Source organism: Dipodomys merriami, unplaced genomic scaffold (genome assembly GCF_024711535.1).
Source record: "Dipodomys merriami isolate MVZ:Mamm:240054 unplaced genomic scaffold, mDipMer1.0.p SCAF_122, whole genome shotgun sequence".
Lineage (NCBI taxonomy): Eukaryota > Metazoa > Chordata > Mammalia > Rodentia > Heteromyidae > Dipodomys > Dipodomys merriami.
In genome coordinates this window covers 1,080,129-1,100,302 of record NW_027202516.1, presented here as the reverse complement: position 1 = coordinate 1,100,302, position 20,174 = coordinate 1,080,129, and the positions used below count along the sequence as shown (strand labels likewise).

At 51.2% G+C, this 20,174-nt stretch overlaps 1 protein-coding gene across 9 annotated transcripts in view; it reads right to left on the bottom strand.

Moving 5' to 3' along the window:
- The window catches only part of Dst (dystonin), a 311,344-nt gene that overhangs the window by 290,325 nt on the left and 845 nt on the right, over window positions 1-20,174 (bottom strand). For all 9 annotated transcript variants that reach the window (XM_070017230.1, XM_070017235.1, XM_070017233.1 and 6 more), the window contains exon 2: window positions 19,604-19,638. In XM_070017230.1, coding sequence (XP_069873331.1) covers window positions 19,604-19,638 — 35 coding nt within the window. The remainder of the gene's footprint in view (window positions 1-19,603; window positions 19,639-20,174) is intronic.

Genomic DNA, 20,174 nt, shown 5'->3' with positions numbered 1-20,174 from the left:
CTTTTTGCTTGTCTGGTACAATCATCCTAGACGTACTACTTTTTGCAAGTAAGGGACACCATGAGACCTCTGTTTCTTTGGGCGTCTGGCTTTCCTCCCTTAATGTAGTCTTTCCAAGTCTTTTATGAAAAGGTCAGGCTTTTATACCTAGGGGCCCAGACTGAAATCCTCTACTTGTGCTTTCCAGTCAGGCATGAGCCAGGGTGCTTCTCCTGAAGCTGAGGGTGACAAGCATGTGACCCAGGCCCAGCCACTGACTGAGATGGAGACTCTAGAATGTTCATGCCCAGGCTGGCCTCAGTCCTCCATCTCCCAGCCCCCACCTTCCAAGGAGCTAGGCTTGCGCCACCCCATACAACCCAATCAGGTTTACATCCCTGAATAATCCGCTCCTATGCCTGCTTGTTTTCTACAGTTGGCGTACATTTTGGGAGTTTTTAAAATAGGAGTAAAATTAGATGCAATATATGCAGCAAGCATTTATCTTATTTGCAATGTCTTTACTCCAATGTACATAAATTTAGAATTCTTTTGTTCAAAACCGTCCATCATCTTTTTTTTTCACTTCTAAAGTTTTTGGTGTCTCCTAGAAAATTTCTCACAATTACATTTTGAAATGTTTAAACTCCTGTATCTTCTATCCCTTTCCTTTTCTTTCCTCTTTCTCCCTCCCTCCCTTCCTTCTTTTCTCTCTTTATTTCTTTCTTGCTTTCTTTCTTCCTTTCTTGCTTTCTTTCTTCCTTTCTTTCTTTCTTTTTCATTCCTTTCTTTCTTTGTTTCCCAGCACTGGGAATTAAATTTGGACTCTTTCACTTGCTAGGAACTCACTCTACTACTTGAGCCATACTCCTAGTTCTGTTCCTTTTTAATTTGTTTTCCTAATATGTGATCTTACACTAACTTTTCCCAGGAGGGCCTGGAACTGTGATTCTGTCTCTATCTGTAGAGTGGCTGAAATAACAGGTGTGAACTACCACGTCTGGCTTTTCTGTTCATTTTTAAGCCTTTGAAATGCAACTGAAATCTTAATGCAGCCAGGTGGAGAATTCTTACTTGCTGGCAGAAGAAAAGAGTGGTCAGCCTTCTGTTTCTATTCAGGCCTTCAACAGATGGGATGAGATCTACCCACATGAGGGAGGGAAATCTGTTTTGCAAGTCCATCAATTTAAATCTTAAAATCATCCAAATGCAGCCGCGCGGATACCCACAGCAGCCATGTGGGCACGCCGTGGCCTGGCCAAGTTCACACGATGAAATCAACACGACACATGTGAACATGCTTCCGTCGTGGCCGGGGCGTTTCCGAACCACAGGGGTGCTGGATGGGGCAGAGCTCACACGCTTCCCCGATCTATGCTCCTGTGTGTGGTGGTTTGACTGTGAGGTGACCCCAGAAGGCTTTCAAGTGGAAGGCTTGGACCCAGATGGCGAATCTAATCACCGGCCAGCAGCCGATGGGATCAGGGGTGATCTGACCACACTGGTGACTAATGCCTTGGCTAATCCCCAGTGACGAGGTGACATGGTGGGTGCCCGGAGCAGGGCCTCGCTGGAGGAAGTAGGCCATGGGCAGTGCCTGGCCCCGGTGTGGTAAAACTGGAACCCCACCGCTGCTGCCATGATACCCTGCCCAGCCTCGCCCGAGCAGGGGAGCCGCCCCCCCATCTCCCCCCAGCTAGACGATGAAAAAAAACAAGTCTTTCCTCCCTTTAAGTTGCTTGTTACGGGGACAAAACTAACACAAACATATGCATGTAATCCATGCAACCACACATACTCACACACACACGGCCGGCCCACCCTCCAAGTTACAGAAGAGGCTATCACTTGGACACAACTGATGAGGGTTTCTTCTCAATGTGATTGTCTTAGGTTTCCGCTCATACTCTTTTAGGGTGGAAGAAACTTTAACCAGGCAATAGATTAACCCTATCTAGAGAACTAGACTTTTGGGCACTGGAAATACATAGTCAACTGTGCTCATGTGAACTTAGTCACAAGAACCCTGGGAAGGCAGCTCACCTCATCCTATCTGTGGATTATGAAATGTTCCTAATAACCTCGCATGCAAAACCAAATGGCAGCCGGGTGCTGGTGGCTCACGCCTGTAATCCTAGCTACTCAGGAGGCTGAGATCTGAGGATTGCAGTTCAAAGCCAGCCCAGGCAGGAAAGTCCATGAAACTGTTATCTCCAATAAACCACTAGAAAACCTGAAGTGGCGCTGTGGCTCAAGAGATAGAGTGCTCACCTTGAGCTGAAGAGTTGAGGGACAGCGCTCAGGCCCAGAGTTCAAGCCCCATGACCACCACCACCACCAACAACAACAACAACAAAAAACAGCAAGCAGGCTTCAAGGAGAGGTTATTTTTTGGCACAACAAAGATGCCATCAACTCTGCTTACCCATTTTTCTGGTTAAAAATATGTCCAACGTATTTTAATACCAATGTGGGAAACAGAAGCAAGCTGGGGGAGGGGAGGCCAAGTTCTACACATGAATTAAAGAAAAGCTCACATTACAAAAGCTCTCTTTAGGGCTGCGAAGGTGGCTCAGTGGTAGAGCGCTTGCCTTGCATGCCTAAGGCCCTGAGTTCAATTCCTCAGCACCACATAAGCAAAAAGAAAAAAGCCGGAAGTGGCGCTGTGGCTCAAGTGGTAGAGCGCTAGCCTTGAACTGAAGAGCTGAGGGACAGCGCCCAGGCCCAGAGTTCAGGCCCTACAACCAAGCCCCCCTCTCCCCCCCAAAAAAAAGTTCTCTTTAGAAAAGCATCTCCTTAATCTGATATGGCAGAAGGATGACCATAATATTCTATATTATGCTGAATTCGCTACTTTAGTGTTCGATTTTCTCCATTGGAATTAAGAATAACCTACTTGGGTACCTTCCTGGACAGCTGAAGATAATGCTAGGTCCATTGGTCACACACACAAAAATAGATTTCTAGCTTCCACTGGCTTCCACCCTGCTCCTCTTGCCACAGAACAACTCCCTGCCTCCCACGGCATAATGCTGGTGGCTCAAATGATTCCCAGAAGTGCCATGCTCCCCCAATGGGAACACACACAGATGCCACGCCCCCCACCCCAGGAATACACAGATGCCACGCCCCCACCCCAGGAATACATAGATGCCACGCCCCCCACCCCAGGAATACACGAATGCCACGCCCCCCACCCCGGAATACAGATGCCACGCCCCATCCCAGGAATACACCGATGCCACGCCCCCACCCTAGGAATACACAGATGCCACGCCCCCACCCCAGGAATACAGATGCCACGCCCCCATCCCAGGAACACAGATGCCACGCCCCCACCCCAGGAATACACAGATGCCACGCCCCCCACCCCAGGAATACACCGATGCCACGCCCCCACCCTAGGAATACACACATGCCACGCCCCCCACCCCAGGAATACACAGATGCCACACCCCCACCCCAGGAATACAGGGATGCCACACCCCCATCCCAGGAATACACAGATGCCACACACCCCCACCCCAGGAATACAAATGCCACGCCCCCACCCCGGAATAGATGCCACGCCCCCATCCCAGGAACACACAGATGCCACGCCCCCACCCCAGGAATACACAGATGCCACGCCCCCAGCCCAGGAATACACAGATGCCACGCCCACACCCCAGGAACACACAGATGCCACGCCCACACCCCGGGATACACAGATGCCACGCCCCCAGCCCAGGAATACATAGATGCCACGCCCCCCACCCCAGGAATACACAGATGCCACGCCCCCCACCCCAGGAATACACAGATGCCACGCCCCCACCCCGGGAATACACAGATGCCACGCCCTCAACCTCAGGAATACACCGATGCCACGCCCCCACCCCAGGAATACACAGATGCCACGCCCCCACCCCAGGAACACACAGATGCCACGCCCCCACCCCGGAATACACAGATGCCACGCCCCCACCCCGGAATACACAGATGCCACGCCCTCAACCTCAGGAATACACCGATGCCACGCCCCCACCCCAGGAATACACACAGTGCCACGCCCCCAGCCCAGGAATACAGATGCCACGCCCCCACCCCAGGAATACACAGATGCCACGCCCACACCCCGGAATACAGATGCCACGCCCCCCAGCCCAGGAATACACACATGCCACGCCCCCAGCCCAGGAATACACAGATGTCACGCCCCCCACCCTGGAATACACAGATGCCACGCCCCCAACCCGGGAATACACCGATGCCACGCCCACACCCCCGGAATACAGATGCCACGCCCCCATCCCAGGAATACAGATGCCACGCCCCCAGCCCGGGAATACACCAATGCCACGCCCACACCCCAGGAATACAGATGCCACGCCCCCCACCGCGGAATTCTTCCAGCAGCTCAAGAGGGGAAAAGATTGCTCTGAGTGCAAACGTAGCACGGAAACAGCTTTCATTCCCTCGGACCTCTGCAGGTAATCCTCCCCTTTCCCTGCTCATCTCCTCACAGGTCTATGTTTAGCACCTTTCATTAATCCCTGGTCTCTACTCTCCTCACTTCCCGAAGCAGGACACAATTTCTGGAGGCACAAAGGATACACACAAATTTCCTGGTACAATGCCAACTATTACCAAGCTGCAGAGGAGGTCATAGGTTTGAAAGCCATCTGACTTACTCTAAAAGCCATCTTTGAGGAGGTAAATCTTAACAGCCAGTGTGTCCCCAGAGAATTGGAACATAAACAAAATGTGAAATAAGTTATTCTGGATGAAATCATCGTGATATAGTGCACATGGATTTTTAAAAAGTCACTTTTTAGCATCTGGAACAGGGTACCAGAATCCATGTAGCCATTGGCCATTATCTTCCTTGTATTTTATTATTTTTGCCAGTTGTGGGACTAAACTCAGGGCCTGGGCACTGTCCCTGAACCTCTCTAGGCTCAAGGCTAGCGCTGTACCACTCGAGCCACAGTGCCACTTCCTCACCTTGCTTTTATTTGGGTCTCAGTTATTCTCTGAGGCCCCTGTGCATCGCACAGTGCTGAGAACCACACACAGACATGGAAGGAAGGTGAAATGCAACCAGCACAGAGGGGCGGGTGGAAACACAGACCGTGGGGCAGAGGGGCAGAGGGGCGGGCAGAATCACAGACCATGGGGTAATGCTAGGCTCAGGAGACCCAGATGTGGAGAGGGGAGACAGAAGTCAGGGGAAATCACGATGTGAGAGGCATCAGCCCTCAAGGACATGTGACGGAGAATTTGCTATGGCCAGGCACCTGTGTCTACGCCTGTCATGCTAGCTACTCAGAAGGCTGAGATCTGAGGATCATGGCTGGAAGTCAGCCAGGGCAGGAAAGTCCTTGAGATTCCTACTAGCCAGCAAAAAGACAGAAGCAGAGCTACAGCACAAGTGCAGAGTGCCAGCCTTGAGCACAAAGCTAAAGGACAGCTCTCTGGTGCTGAAAGCAAGCCGCAGAATTGCTCGCCAAGAAAAAACAAAACAAAACATGGTTCTTTTTGGAGGGTGGGGTAACTGAAGTTTTGGGGGATGGGGGTACGGTGGAGTAAGGAGGGATTTTTGGGGAGTGGGTTAATTGGAGTTTGGGAGGGATGGGGTGGGGTGGAGTAAGGAGTTTTTGGGGGTGGGGTGGGGTGAGGTAACAGGAGTTTGGACTCAGGGCTCCACATTTCCCGTGCACTGGTGTCATTCTTCCAAGCCAAGTAAAGTCATCATCCTAAAGACAAAACCCAAATGCACCGCACAAATACACCGTTGATCCGTACACAAAACACTGGGGGAAATCACCAAACAATACTGGCCAAAACTGTCAATAAATTAGAATGATGTACTCAGGCAGGACAAGGCACTTGTGGGAAACGGAAGTATGCCAGGCACCTCACTGGAAGAGATTTCAAAAGGCGGTTTTTGAGCAAATGCTCTAGGACTCGCACAGAGGAATCAGATCCAGAGCTACCAGAAATGGTCCCTGCACGCATGCAGCCGCCACCCACGGGGAGAAGCACAAGACCTAAGAACTGAGTCACAAGAACGCAGAAGCGCAGGGAAGGAAGTTGAGACCTGTAGGGACGCTCGGCTGGCGCTGGCTCCGAGTAAGTGCTTCTGATTTGGGGTCCCCTGTAGGGGATCGCCGGGCCCTGGTACCTGTGAGGGCATGTTGAGGCTGGACAAGGCAGGGTGAGAGCCCCACCAGCTCTGGGAGAGAAAAAGAGTTCCTATCATCTCCTTCTGCCTCTCCAGCTCCCTCCAGGGCCCACGTCAGAGCTGAGCAGAAGCAGTTGTTTGGAGGGATAGTAACAAAACTACGTCCTTTCAGTAGAATACTATTCAATTATAAGCCACAGACACTCTCTATAGAAAGTCCTCCAAGGGAACAAAACAAGATGCAAAGAGTGCGTGTAGTTTTGTCTATCCATATGAGAAGTGATATATCTAATACAGAACGTTCTATTTATATATAACACTTCATATATAGAAAAATACGTTATGAAAGGATTCAGAAGAAACTAGGAGTAATAACCACCCAGGAGATTTCTTGCTAAATTATGAAGAATCAGAAAGTGATTAATTTTATAATGATATGAACAAATGTTTGGCCTTTTCAAAATCAATCAAATAGGGGCTGGGAAGGTGGCTCAGTGGTAGAGGGCTTGCCTTGCATGCCTGAGGCCCTGGGTTCGATTCCTCAGCACCACATAAGCAAAAAGAAAAAAGCTGGAAGTGGCGCTGTGGCTCAAGTGGTAGAGCGCTAGCCTTGAGCTGAAGAACTGAGGGACAGCGCCCAGGCCCAGAGTTCAGGCCCCACAAAAAAAAAAAAAAAATCAAATAAATAAACACTAATAGCAAGTGCTTCCAAACTAAATCTTTAATCCCTATGGGGAAGAGATGCCACCAGAAAACAACACAGCTTTCCCATGTTCTTTCTCAATCCCTAATTTCATTACTGAGGTCTCATATGTAGAGCCAAGACAAAGAAAACATTAGCAAACCAAATTCATTCTTTAATTGCATACAAAGTATAGAATACTCTCATGAAATGAAGACCTACCCAAAGATGGACAGACAGAGGGAAGGAAGGAAACAACTACAATGAACTACAAACTTATCTGCACAATCATCACTGCCAGGTAAGGAAAATACAGTGACCCACAGGGGGATGTCTCTAACTGACTCTCGACTGTGTTCATCTAGGTGTCTGATGAGGAAGCACCTCTTTTCAGCTGAGTTCCCGGGACTGGGCTCCCTGGACGCTGGTGGAGAAGGAGCTGCCCTCTCTGATCAGGTAGCTCTGGATGGGTGGAGCAGGTCATAGCTGGGGAGGCAGAGAAGGCGGGCAGAGCCTCTGGTGTTATCCCTTGGGGATCCTATGGGCTGTGCCACACCCTGGCTTTGCGGAGCAGTGACCCTGGGGTCCACTGAAGCAGGACAGCAAGGCATCTGCTACAATCCAGCTGCCAAAAGGGTCTAAAGCAAGACCCAGGCAGAGTGAGGAGGGCAAGGCTTTCAGGAAGCGCACGAGTACTTCCACTGCCCCTCTTCTGTTCCCGGGTTTCCTTGAAAGTACCAAACCAGGGAGTGCGCAGAAATCTCCAGACCCTTAGAGTTCTGGGTCTAGAAACTAAAATAGAAGATATAAAAACTATGGGGTTCTTTTCTTTCTCCCCACCCCCTGGGTGACGGGGCTTGAACTCAGCCTGGGCGCTGTCCCTCAGCTCTTCAGTGCTGAAGGCAGCAAGCGCTCTACCACCTGAGCCACAGCACCACTTCCTGTTTCTGGTCATTAATTGGAGATAAGAGACTCACAGACTTTCCTGCCAGGGCTGGCTTTGAACTGCAGTCCTCAGATCTCAGCCTCCTGAGTAGTTAGGATTACAGGCGTGAGCCACAGGCACCTGGCTTTACCTCCCCTTTTGTATATGGCTTTCAATGACAGCTTCAAAGTGTCATCTGTTCCTTGCTTTTTTTTTTTTCCCCCTGTGAAACAAAAGACTCTAGGTGGGCTTAAATTCAGTAAGAAACACTTGACACTAACAATTTCTCCTTTTGGCTCACGTGATGATTGTTTTACATCTTGGTCTCAAGTGAATTGCTGTATGAGTCTGAGTTTCCTTATGACCCACATTAGCCGTCATTTTTCCAATATTCATTGGTTTATATACGAAAGATACCAAATTACAGTAAAATATTCAAATAATTGCACCAACACTGCCAAACAGACAGTAATATTCCTGAGACGGGCAGCTCTCAAAATATTCTTCTGTCATGGTTGAACGACACAATCCAAAATCTTGGCAGGAAAGCCGGCGAGGCCCAGATTAAGGTATTACACGAAAGGGGAGGCCACACACAGTCAGAGACCAAACACCAAAACATCTCCCTCTGCTGAGGAACTCAAACTTCAGACACTTCCTGCTGCCTCCATACTGACTGGCGAGCAACCTGGACTGGGTTAGATGCAAGTGAGCATGCCTGAGTATGGCCGCCCTCTGTACCCTAGGACAACTGGTTCCAGGAAGCCACTGGCAGCCCCTTGGGTACTGAGGTCCCCAGCACCTTCAAGTCCATCATGAAGGGCGGCAGATTTGCATTAACGTGTGCACACCCTCCCCCAGACGCTGAGTCACCGCATGACCCTTGGTGACACCTGAGGACAATGCAAATGCCATGTGACACTTGTTCTCCTCCAGCATTTGGGGATAATGACAAGGAACACGGTTTAACACACTCACTGAAAACACAATTCTCTTTTCCAAATACGTTTGAGCACGGTTGGTGAATCTGCAGCTCCTGAACCAGAGGCTGTCTGTGTCCCAAGTCACATTCTTTTGTATGGAAACGGATGACTGGAGTTGGAGGTAGATAGATGTTCAGGGAAGAAACCAGGTAATATTTTAGGGACTCAGGGGCCGCGAGGCACAGGGCGGGCCCAGGTGAGGGCTGGCACAGACACCAAGTGGGAGAAGAGGCAGGGACAGAGGAAGATGAGAAAATGGCAGAGCCAGACTGCAGCCTCGGGTGCTTCCTCAGCATGCCTGTTGACAGAGCACGCCCTCCTCCCCCACGTACGCCCAGCCAGCCTCTCATCAAATATTGACCCAATGTTTGTCCAGTTCAATCTCCTCCTTCTTTAGTCTAATTAATACCCTATCTGCTTAATTTAACCTGGTTCTAACACTCAACATCAACAAAATATGCTGTATATAAATGTGAAAAAGCCAGGTGCCAGTGGCTCACGCCTGTCATCCTAGCTGCTCAGGAGGCTGAAATCTGAGGATCACGGTTCAAAGCCAGCCCGGGCAGGAAAGTCCATGAGACTCTTATCTTCAATAAACCACCAGAAAACCAGAAGTGGCACCATAGCTCAAGTGGTAGAACACTAGCCTTGAGCTGAAGAGCTGAAGGACAGTGCTCAGGTCCAGAGTTCAAGCCCCACAACCGACCAAAATAAATAAATGAATAAATAAATAAATGTGAAAATAGCATAATGAAACCCACTAAGAGCTGTTAAGAGAGGGTAAGGAGAGAGTGTTGGTTAAGAAAGTACATTATAGGAATAAAGATGTTTCATATTGAAGGCCCTGTATACAATTAATTTATCTAACAAAAAAGTATCTACCAACATCAAATAGTCAAGAAACATGAAATACAGACTCCATGAAGAAACAGCACACAGGCTATGCAAGCAAGAGAAATCACCCGGTAGCTGCCTTTGGAAGGCAGATGTGTAAACCCTGAGCCGGCTGCCCCACTCAGTGAGATCTAGAAGCGCTAAGGGAATATTGAGAGGCAAGGGGGATGGAGTGGCGATGTTCATTGCTATGGTGAGGAAGTGAGGAAGAGGAGGAGGGCTAGGGACTGTAACACGGGGTGAAACTGGTTCAAAATACACTGTACGCATCAGTGGAACTACTGCATTGTCCTACTAATGGACACTTTGTTTAAGAGTATCCTAGGTGCAAGCTAGGGATTCCTGTCCGTCTGGCTATCTGTGTCTGTGTGTGCATGTATTGAAAACATCGTACGCAAAGAGTCTGAAGCAGATTTTTAAATAAAGTGCTTTGCATAATATTTTGCATAAATTCTTTGGAGAGGAGCAAGTCAGAGAACTGGGCAAAGTCCACAGACTCTCAGCACTGGCAACCGTGCAAACGGCAAAGTGTCAGAGTTTCAGCTTCATTCACTTGAGAATGAGGACAAGGAATAAGTCAATTAGCTAATTGGTCAAGTAATTAGTTTTTTTAAAAAGAAATACCAGATAGAGTGATCTCAGAAGAGAAGCATGGGGACCCACACTTTACTGTGAAACTGCCATTCTAAGACCACCCTGGGAAAGGACCAGCTGACAAGCAGATTAGGACAGACACCCAGAAGCAGATGCACTGAAGTACCAGTCTTCAAAGAGCGGCAGAGCTAGCTTGGAAGGCTCCTGGACAAAAAGAAAAGAAAGTAGAGCGCAGGCCGAAGGAAGGGCACAAAGACCGAGGGGAAGGAACAGCTGGCCCCTTGGGTCGGGGCCTGCATGCCTCAAGGCTATGAGAAAAGATGCTCTCATTCCAGAGCAACAGGATGCCCTAGAGCAGGATCTGATTACAGCGGGCTCACCCACAGCGCCGGTAAACCGAAGCCAGGCCTGTAACTCCAGACAGCACGCCAGAAGAGCCAGTGTCTGTGCTGCCTCTAGCTCTAGGAGCTTTCCCATTTGGCACTACTCGCTTTTCATTTTACTAGCTGCTACTCATGGTTCTACCCCCTCACCAGGTGACTATGTATTTATGCTCCAAACAAAGGCATTTTTGAAGATTGAACAGAAATACCAATAAACTGGGATACTAACACAATAGGCATAAACTCAAATGTTCCCTGGTCAAAAAAATAGGTGGTGGGCAACAGAATCTGCCCATCACTGGGGGTTGTTGGCATAACACCTATTTCACCCCAAGAAAAGTGACAACTCTTACTTTTTTCCATTGAGTGCTTTTTTTTTAATTGGGAAAGCTAACAATAATAAAGTGCTTATTGGTATGCTCTGACCTCAGACATTTTCAGAAGCTGCTTTAAAAGCGTCAGCTCAAAAGAGGAGTCCTGTCTGCATGTGTCAATCCATACACACATGAGCTTTCCTAAAGAGTTTATGTAGATGTGCATGTGGGTACACACATGCAGATGCATATACAGAGAAACAGACAAAAAGTGCATCACACACGCACACCACCTCCATCCTCAAAGTGCATCACACACGCACACCACCTCCATCCTCAAAGTGGGAAGGTCGCCCAGTGTCAGCTCCTCCCTAAGGCCCACCCCCTGCACCGAGGAAACACAAATGCTTTTCAGTGTTAATCTTTAAAAAAGTATGGGGGGGGGGATTGGGAAGGTAGCTCAGTGGTAGAGCGCTTGCCTTGCATGCCTGAGGCCCTGGGTTCGATTCCTCAGCACCACATAAGAAAAAAGAAAAAAGCCAGAAGTGGCACTGTGGCTCAAGTGGTAGAGCGCTAGCCTTGAGCTGAAGAGCTGAGGGGCAGCGCCCAGGCCCAGAGTTCAGGCCCCACGACTGGACCAAAAAAAAAAAAAAAAAGTATAGGGGGGCTGGGAAGGTGGCTCAGCGTTAGAGTGCTTGCCTCGCATGCATGAGGCTCTGGGTTCGATTCCTCAGCACCACTACACAGAAAAGGCCAGAAGTGGCGCTGTGACTCAAGTGGTAGAGCGCTTACCCTGAGCTGAGGGACAGCGCCCAAGACCAGAGTTCAAGCCCCACAACTGACAATAAATAAATAAATAAATAAAAATTATTAGGTCTTGTATTTTTCGACCGATAAAAAAAAATGTATTCCCAGGAAATTAACTACTGTTTCTTGGAGCAATACAGATCAACATTGCCAAATATACCAGAAAAGAACATGTTTCTTTGCCTTGCGGATTTCTCACACGCGCATCCCTTCTCTGGCAGTGGCTCTGCTCTTCTAAGCACCACACACTCCTTCAGCTTAAATTGCAGCACTGGTTGCCATAGTTTCTCATAGAACAGCTCAAGGCTTGCTTGAGTCCCTTGTTTTCCTAGGGTTTCTAGAGATGGGGTAGACAGCAGTAGCTGACCAGTGTGGATGAATCCCTGGCCCTGGATGGCTCATGATTTGAGCATATAGCCCGGTGTTTTTAATACGTTAAGGGGATCTAAACAAGTAGGAATGGGACTTAAATTCAGCCGCAGGCCTCCACTTTGTCATACTGGGGAGGGCACAGCGGACCACAGCTTCATCAGAAGGTGGGCGACAGGGTTCCACCTGTCCAGTACTGACCACAGCTGTGGGAACCACAGGTCGACAGCAGAGGACACGAATGATACACAGGTTGCATAGTACTGTGGTAGAACAATCCTGGGCCTCGTATTTGCTAACTCAGAATTGTCCACTACAAAACGTGCTCAAAAAAGGCACTATCAAAAAGAAATTAAGGAATAGAAATTCAATTTTTAAAGATTTTCAAAAAAAAAGTGATTTAGAGATTTTTTTTTAATTTTTGTCCATTGTGGGGCTTGAACTCTGGGCTTGGGCGCTGCCCCTCAGCTCTTCAGCTCTACCACGTAAGCCAACCACATAAGCCCTAGCGCCACCTCCGGTTTTCTAGTGGCTTCTTGGAGATAAGAGTCTCATACACTTTCCTGCCTGGGCTGGCTTTGAACCGTGATCCTCAGATCTCAGCCTCCTGAGTCGTTAGGATTATAGGCAAGAGCCAGCAGCGCCTGGTGAGATTTTTTTTTTTTTTTTAATGTGTGTGCTAGTCTTGAGGCCTGAACCAGGGCCTTGGCACTGTCCCTGAGCTGCTTTTAGCTCATGGCTAGAGTTCTACCACTTGGGCCACACTTCTACTTCTTGGGTAGTTCTTAGCGATTAGGAGTCACACACTTTCCTGGCTGGGCTGGCTGTGAACCGCGATCCTCCTGAGTGGCTAAGATTATAGGCATGAGCCTCTGGTGCCAGCTGACAATTTCATTTTTTGAAGACAGCCACTGATTCCCTTTGAGGTGCTCCTTGCCTGCAGGAGGTAACCGCCACCGTGCCCAAGCCCGAAGAGCAAGCTCACGGGTTAGCAGACAATAACCCTGCCGCAAGAGCGCAGAGCTGAGCGGGTGCTGACTCCGCAGGCAAGCAGGAAGCCTGGGCTTTGCATCTCAGCTCTGGGAGCCCATGACCTTGGTCGAGTTGTTGAAGGAGAGGACATACGAGGAAAGACGCCCAGCCAGAGGAAACGCTTAGAAGACAGCAACCCCTGCCTGTCCAGTAACGAGGCGACACCCAGGGTGAGTTCCTCACTCAAGTGTCTGGGCGCTGGGGAACTCAAGGGCTAATGTCTTGAGCACCAAGTCTTAGCAGGTTTTTTACAAAACAGAAGCTAATGGATATAGCAATGACTGCCTGGCAACACAGTGGGTGACCTCTGCATATCTGCCCCATCCAGACAGCCTTCCTGGGCACGAGGAAGGCAACGGACCGGCATCTGAGGGTCTCTGTGTAATAACGCACGACTTGAGCAAGCGGAGAACAACCCGTGCTCTAAAGGTCGACACTGAGCGGAGCAAGGGACACACAACCAGCAGTCACTGATGGGCTGAAGTCCAGGACTGAATCCAGCCATGGGAGGTCTATCATGTGGGTCCGCAGGGTGGGCCTGTTAGCATGGTGCCCTGGGAGGAAGTGGAAGCTGAAGAAGCTGGGAGGGGGGGGCCTCTGTGGGCATGGAGGACCACGGGATGCTGGTCTCTTCCCAGGGCCCTCCTCCACTTCCCATCTAAGCCAGGGTGGCTGTGCACCCCAGGGGCTGCCCACGGGGCTGTGCCCACAGACAGAGACTCTCACACAAGCCCGCGGAAACCTGAGCCTTTCAGAGGTTCACAGTAATGGGAAGTGGGGAGACACATGCTTGGAGTCCACGCTGGGGGACAGAGATGGGGAGAGGGCGCTCAGAGAGACAGGGAACATTCCAGATTTCTTTTGTTCAAGTTTGGGGGCTGGAAATCAGGGCCTCTGGCTCATTTGGTTTTTTTCCTGCCCAGCTGGCCTTCCACTCCTGGCTTTTTCCTGGTTAACTGGAGATAAAGTTCTCTCAGATTTGTCTACCTGGGCTGGTTTCAAACCCGAATCCTCTGAGTAGATGGATTACAGGTGTGAGACACTGGCACCTGGCAGTGCTCCACATTCCTTACTGTGGTGCTCACACTGACACTTCAGCTTCCAGATCCTTCTATTCAGGTCCTTACACTGATCCTGCAGCTTCCAGACCCTTCTGGTCCTTACACTGACACTTTGCCCTTCCTCCCAGGCTCCAGGGCCTCCCCCCCCCCCGCCTCCCCCCCCCCCGCCTCTCCCCCCCCCAGCAGAGTTATTATCAAAACCAATTCTTTGGGCTGGGAAGGTGGCTCAGTGGTAGAGCGTGCAAGGCAAGCGCTCTACCACTGAGCCACCTTCCCAGCCCTCCTTCTTTTTCTTTCAGCCATGGTCAGGGTCATTTATGTGACAGTAGTGAATCTTGTAAGAAAAAAAAAAGATCAGCTTTGTGCACAGGCTGTGTACTGGCCTCACACACAGGCTCCGGGGCGCTGATTACACCCCCCCCGCCCCCCCCCCCCCGACTCAGGGCCGGCGTCAGGAAAGCCATTCAGTTACAGTAACAGAACCAGAGCTATGAAATCCCAGCTCCGGCCTGGGTGACCTGTCAGTCACGGCCAAGGGCGGGGATGGAGTCTCAGCCCCCGGCCAGCCTGGTGTGCAGCGACAGGACCACGTAAAATATAATGTGTTTACTTTGAAAATACCAGGGTGACACCGGACGGAGGACACTACGTTGTGAGCAGCTGCTACTGAGCGCTTATTATTCTAGACCTAGAATTTGACTCCAGAAAAATATGATTGATACAGATAACCTAGTTGGGTTGGGAAGGGTGGACAAATGATGAAGGAGGTCAGATGGATTAAAATGCACTGCTGTAACCTACTTTGTTGAAGGGTAACTCCTTTGTACAACTACTTACAGAAAATAAAACCTTCTTTAAAAAAGAGAATCTAGTTATAAGAATAGCTTAATTAGCTGGGTGCTGGTGGCTCTCGCCTGTCATCCTAGCTGCTCAGGAGACTGGCAGCCAGGGCAGGAAGTCCATGAGACTCGTATCTCAATAAACTACTCAAAAAAATCCAGAAGTGTGCCGTGGCTCAAGTGGTAGAACATTCACTATGGGCAAAAAAAAAAAGCTCAGGGACAGAGCATAAGCCCAGAGTTTAAGCCAGGACCTAAAAAAAGAAGAAGAAGAAGAAGAAGAAGAAGCTTAATAGTAAACCATCCTCCTCCTACCCTACTACATTAGATGCTATACCTTTTTTTAACTGGTACATGGGAACTACCTGGTTCCGGGTACCACGTGTTGTCCTGGGTCATTCTTGGGGAAATGTGAATTCAGAGAGAAGATGTGAAAGGCGGCTGCCCTGCTCCAGGCTGGCGCCAGGGAGACACTAGCACAGGAGGACGCCAAAGGACAAACTCGACACGTTTGTCAAGTCCACTATGAGAAATGCCCCTTAAAACTCACTCGACTGGACGCTTCCCTTTCACTGAGAAGGCTAAGCGTGTTTCTCTATGCGCCTGAGTGACTCCTTTAAGCACCAAAGACACAGACAAGGGAAGTCAGGGGCTCATCTGCCTTGCTCAGCCCCTCACCTTGGTGCGGGCTCTTCAGGAACTGCTTAGCTGGAGCTAATGCTCTCACGCCTTTTCCCGCAACAAGGGGTAACTTTGCGCTCAAGGCCTGGCAGGGCAAACACTGGCTCCGGTGGGGCCCCCCCCTCGAGAGAGCAGGGATCTCTTACCGGTTCACTCCGCCCCCCCTGCATCTCCAAGGCCTTCTCATGCTCTTTATTCAGGGAAGGACTACCAAGACTCTTTCTTACTTGTCATCTAATGGCAGCCCTTATCACTTTCTAGAATCTCCTTCGATTCAGGGCTGTCACCTGTGGGAGTGAACAGTTCACCGTTGTTTAGAGTCACAGCGGCGTGGGCAGACCCTCTGGAGGACGCAGAAACCAGAGCCAGCCCTTGGTGTCTGGACTGTGCTACATCCAGGTGAAATCACTCCTCTCTATTTGCTGTCTAGACCAACACACACAACAAGCAAGAACAAAACCAGCTGAACAATTTTTTTAAATCAAAGACATAGTTCTATCTAACTGGGTCTTTTTATGTGCTGATTTCTGGAATTAAGTTGCACTGTACAGGCTTTGCTAGATAGATTAATAATTCTCTCTCACGTGCCACTTTTAGAATGCAGAGAACTAAAAGCCAGCAAGGATATGTTGGAAAGTATATGAAAATAGTTTGTTGACTGCAGATGCAAACACAGATGTGCATATCACTCATCTCTGGCTTCACAAAGACTCTGAATCCCCATGTGTGTATCAGACACAGAGAGGAGAAATGGCTGGAGCACCTCAGATGAAGAGAGGAGGCTTTCCCTTCCCTGGAGCTTCCCCCGAGGCCAGATGAGCCACACAGAGACCGTGGCTTTTCCCTCCGAGAAGTACTCCTCTAGTGACCTGGATTTCTCTGAGGACCTGGATGGGAACTGACATTCCCCCCACCTGGACTCCTTCCTGGCTGTGTGGGTAGCAGAAACCCCACCGACTGCCAGGTAGAGAGAGCAGCAAAGTGCTCACCCCACTTCTTCATCTGTGCAAGGGTTTTCCCTGAAGCTCTTTCACATTGCAGACTGTCAGCAGCCCCTAAACTGATTGTCTTCATTTAACCATGACAGAAAGGCTGAAAGCAGATTACTTACTGAAACTGGAATGAGGAACAGAGAATCAAAACGTTTTCTCTGATCATTATTATTTTCCAGCAGCCACTACTAAGAAGCAACTGCAGGAAGATGCAGTGTGCCACTGAAATTCTAATCTTTTAAGTGTGCCAGAATCCAAGTAAATGTAGAAGTATCTTTTGAGCAGACAGTCTTATAAGAAATGGCATTTTGATAGAAGACGAGAAGAGGGGGGGAAAAAATCCCTGTGTTTTCCTTCAGGGCAAATGCTGTTTGTGGTCTGCAAAGCAATGATGAAACATGACATTCTTAGACAACACAGTTCCTGAATTTTCACTTAGAAAATAACATCTGCTGAGTCTTTTATCAAAGGGACCAGCTGATATGAGCTCATCAACAAACTGAGGTAATGTCACATCTAATTTCTTCAGGAAAAAAAAATTTAATTGAACCTATTTTATAATCAATGACTTAACATTTAGTACAGACTCTAGAACAACTTTTAAAGCCTGGGAGAATCAAACAATAACTGAGGCCCTGCAAATGCTGAATTCTGGACAACGTTCTGAGAACATGCTTTTGATTTTCTGCCCAACTCTAGGTTCTCTTTGGGCTGTCAAAAGGTGGAATCTGAGCCAAGCACTAGAGGCTCAGGCTTGTCATCCTAGCTCTTTGGGAAGCTGAGACCTGAGGATCACAGTTCAAAGCCAGCCCTGGCAGGAAAGTCCCTGAGACTCTTATCTCCAATTAACCACCAGAAAACCAGAAGTGGTAGAGCACAAGCCTTGAGCTGAAGACTTGAGGGACAGCGCCCAGGCCCAGAGCTCAAGCCCCAAGGGAAAAAAAAAAAAAAGAAGAAGCCAGAAGTGGCACTATGGCTCAAGTGGTAGAGTGCTAGCCTTGAGCACAAAGCAGCTCAGGGACAGTACCCAGGCCCTGGGTTCAAGCCACAAAAGAAGAGATGGATTCCGTTTCTTCAGCAAATATTTACTATAAACCTACTAGATAGGAATCACCAGGCCCGGCCCAGCCAGGGAGAGGGAGACAGCTACACCAGAGACATCCCTGCTCTCACAAAGCTCACAAATGTGCTTCTGCACATCAGGAGTTGATTAAACAGCTGCCCTCAGCTTTCCTAACGGAACACAACTCAGGATAAACTGTTTTCCTTTGGCAGTACTGTGGTTTGAATTTAGGCTCTAGCTCTAACCAGTTACCACTTGAGCCACGCCTCCAGCCCCAGGGCAAACTTTTAGTTGAGAAATGAGTGATTGCGTCAAAGCCCTAGCTTCCTGAGTGATTCAGCTGAGTAGCCTGAGGCCCCCAAGAAAGTGCACAGCAGGGTTCTGACTCTTATTTCTGTGCAAAGGTCAGCGAACCCATTTTCAAAGCCAAACCTGGCTGTTCTGATCCCTCTGCGATTTACTTCTTCATCACATCTACATGAATCTAGCCCATCAGACATGATGGAGCCCGTTCATGTCCTCTACAACAAAGGGGGGCTGATCTCCCAGAGACCTGAACATTCACGCCGGTGTCCTCACTCTTACCCAGCTTAAGCTCAATTAAGTTCTGAGCACCGCCTCTGCCCTCTTCCTTCTTTTTCGCAGAATTCCCTGTAGTGTCCCCCACAGTCCCTGTCCCTGTTTTACAGACAGCAAGACTGAGGATCACGGCGCCGAGGGCTTTCCTCAGCCGGAAACGGGGCTTCTGGCTGCGAGGGGTGACCTCTGGGGATCTCCTGCTGGCCACACTGGGGCCAGCTGCGCGGCTTTGTAATCCTGTTGTGTCCGGGGAGCGGTCGGTGGGGCACCCTGCCCAGGCTCAGGACCGCGGGGTCAGAGCCCAGAGCACCCGTGAGCCTGGCTGCGGGAAGGTGGGGGCAGCGAGCCGCGGGGGTGGGGAGCCCTGGGCAGGGTGCACTGTGGGGGGAGCCCTGGGCAGGGCACACTGTGCGGGGAGCCCTGGGCAGGGCGCACTGTGTGGGGAGCCCTGGGCAGGGCGCACTGTGCGGGGAGCCCTGGGCAGGAGGCACAGGGCGGGGGTACTGGGCAGGGCGCACTGTGCGGGGAGCCCTGGGCAGGGCGCACTGTGCGGGGAGCCCTGGGCAGGAGGCACAGGGCGGGGGCACTGGGCAGGGTGCACTGTGCGGGGAGCCCTGGGCAGGAGGCACAGGGCGGGGGCACTGGGCAGGGTGCACTGTGCGGGGAGCCCTGGGCAGGGCGCACTGTGCGGGGAGCCCTGGGCAGGGCGCACTGTGCGGGGAGCCCTGGGCAGGGCGCACTGTGCGGGGGCACTGGGCAGGGCGCACTGTGCGGGGAGCCCTGGGCAGGGCGCACTGTGCGGGGAGCCCTGGGCAGGAGGCACAGGGCGGGGGGCCCTGAGCAGGAGGCACAGGGCGGGGGCACTGGGCGGGGTGCACCTGCCAGCTCGGTTGTGTTTTGCTCTGTTCTCCGGGCTCAGGCCCAGCTGTAGCACCGAGTCACAGTGCCCGGGTCCCCTGCCCTGGGCGGCCGGGTCCCCGCGCCCCCTCTCGGCCGGTCAGCCCGCGAAGCGCTCGGAGCATTCGGGAGGCGCAGAAAGCGCCCGCCCGCAGTGGAAGGCCCGGCCCGAGCCCCGTCCCTCCCTGGCCGCGCAAGGGCGGACCGATGCCCGGCTGCGCCTCCGGGGCCCGCGGCCCGGCGGGAGCGGGGAGACCGGGGCCGAGCCGCGCGGGACGCCCCGAGTCCGGGGCCGTGGGCACCGAGGCCCGGTCCCCCCAGAACCCTGAGCTTCTGACCTTGACCGCGCACGCGGAAAATTACCTCGGATCGGAAGTGGTGCGACCTCAGGACGGCATCTGTGGAGAGAGGGGAGGGCTCAGCCGGCCGCCCGAAGGGCGTGCGGGCCCGTGGAGGGGGTGCGGGCCCAGGGCCAGGGACGTGCGGGGCGCGGGGACGTAACACCCTCCCCCTCCCCGCCGTGAGGTCCCAGCGAGAAGTTCCCGGGAAAGTTCTGGGGGAGTTGGAGAACCCCGAAATCTGCCCGCCTGACTGTTAACCCGAGGCGCCAATTAGGGGCGGAGAGCGCGGGACTGGGAGAGGAATGGGGAGATGGAGGGGGGAAGAGATGGAGGGATGGAGGGGTGAGGGGATGAAGGGATGGAGGGGTGAGGGGATGGAGGGATGGAGGGGTGAGGGGATGGAGGGGTGAGGAGATGGAGGGGTGAGGAGATGGAGGGATGAGGAGATGGAGGGATGGAGGGGTGAGGGGATGGAGGGGTGAGGAGATGGAGGGGTGAGGAGATGGAGGGCTGGAGGGGTGAAGAGATGGGGGATGGAGGGGTGAAGAGATGGAGGGGTGGAGGGGTGAGGAGATGGAGAGGTGAGGAGATGG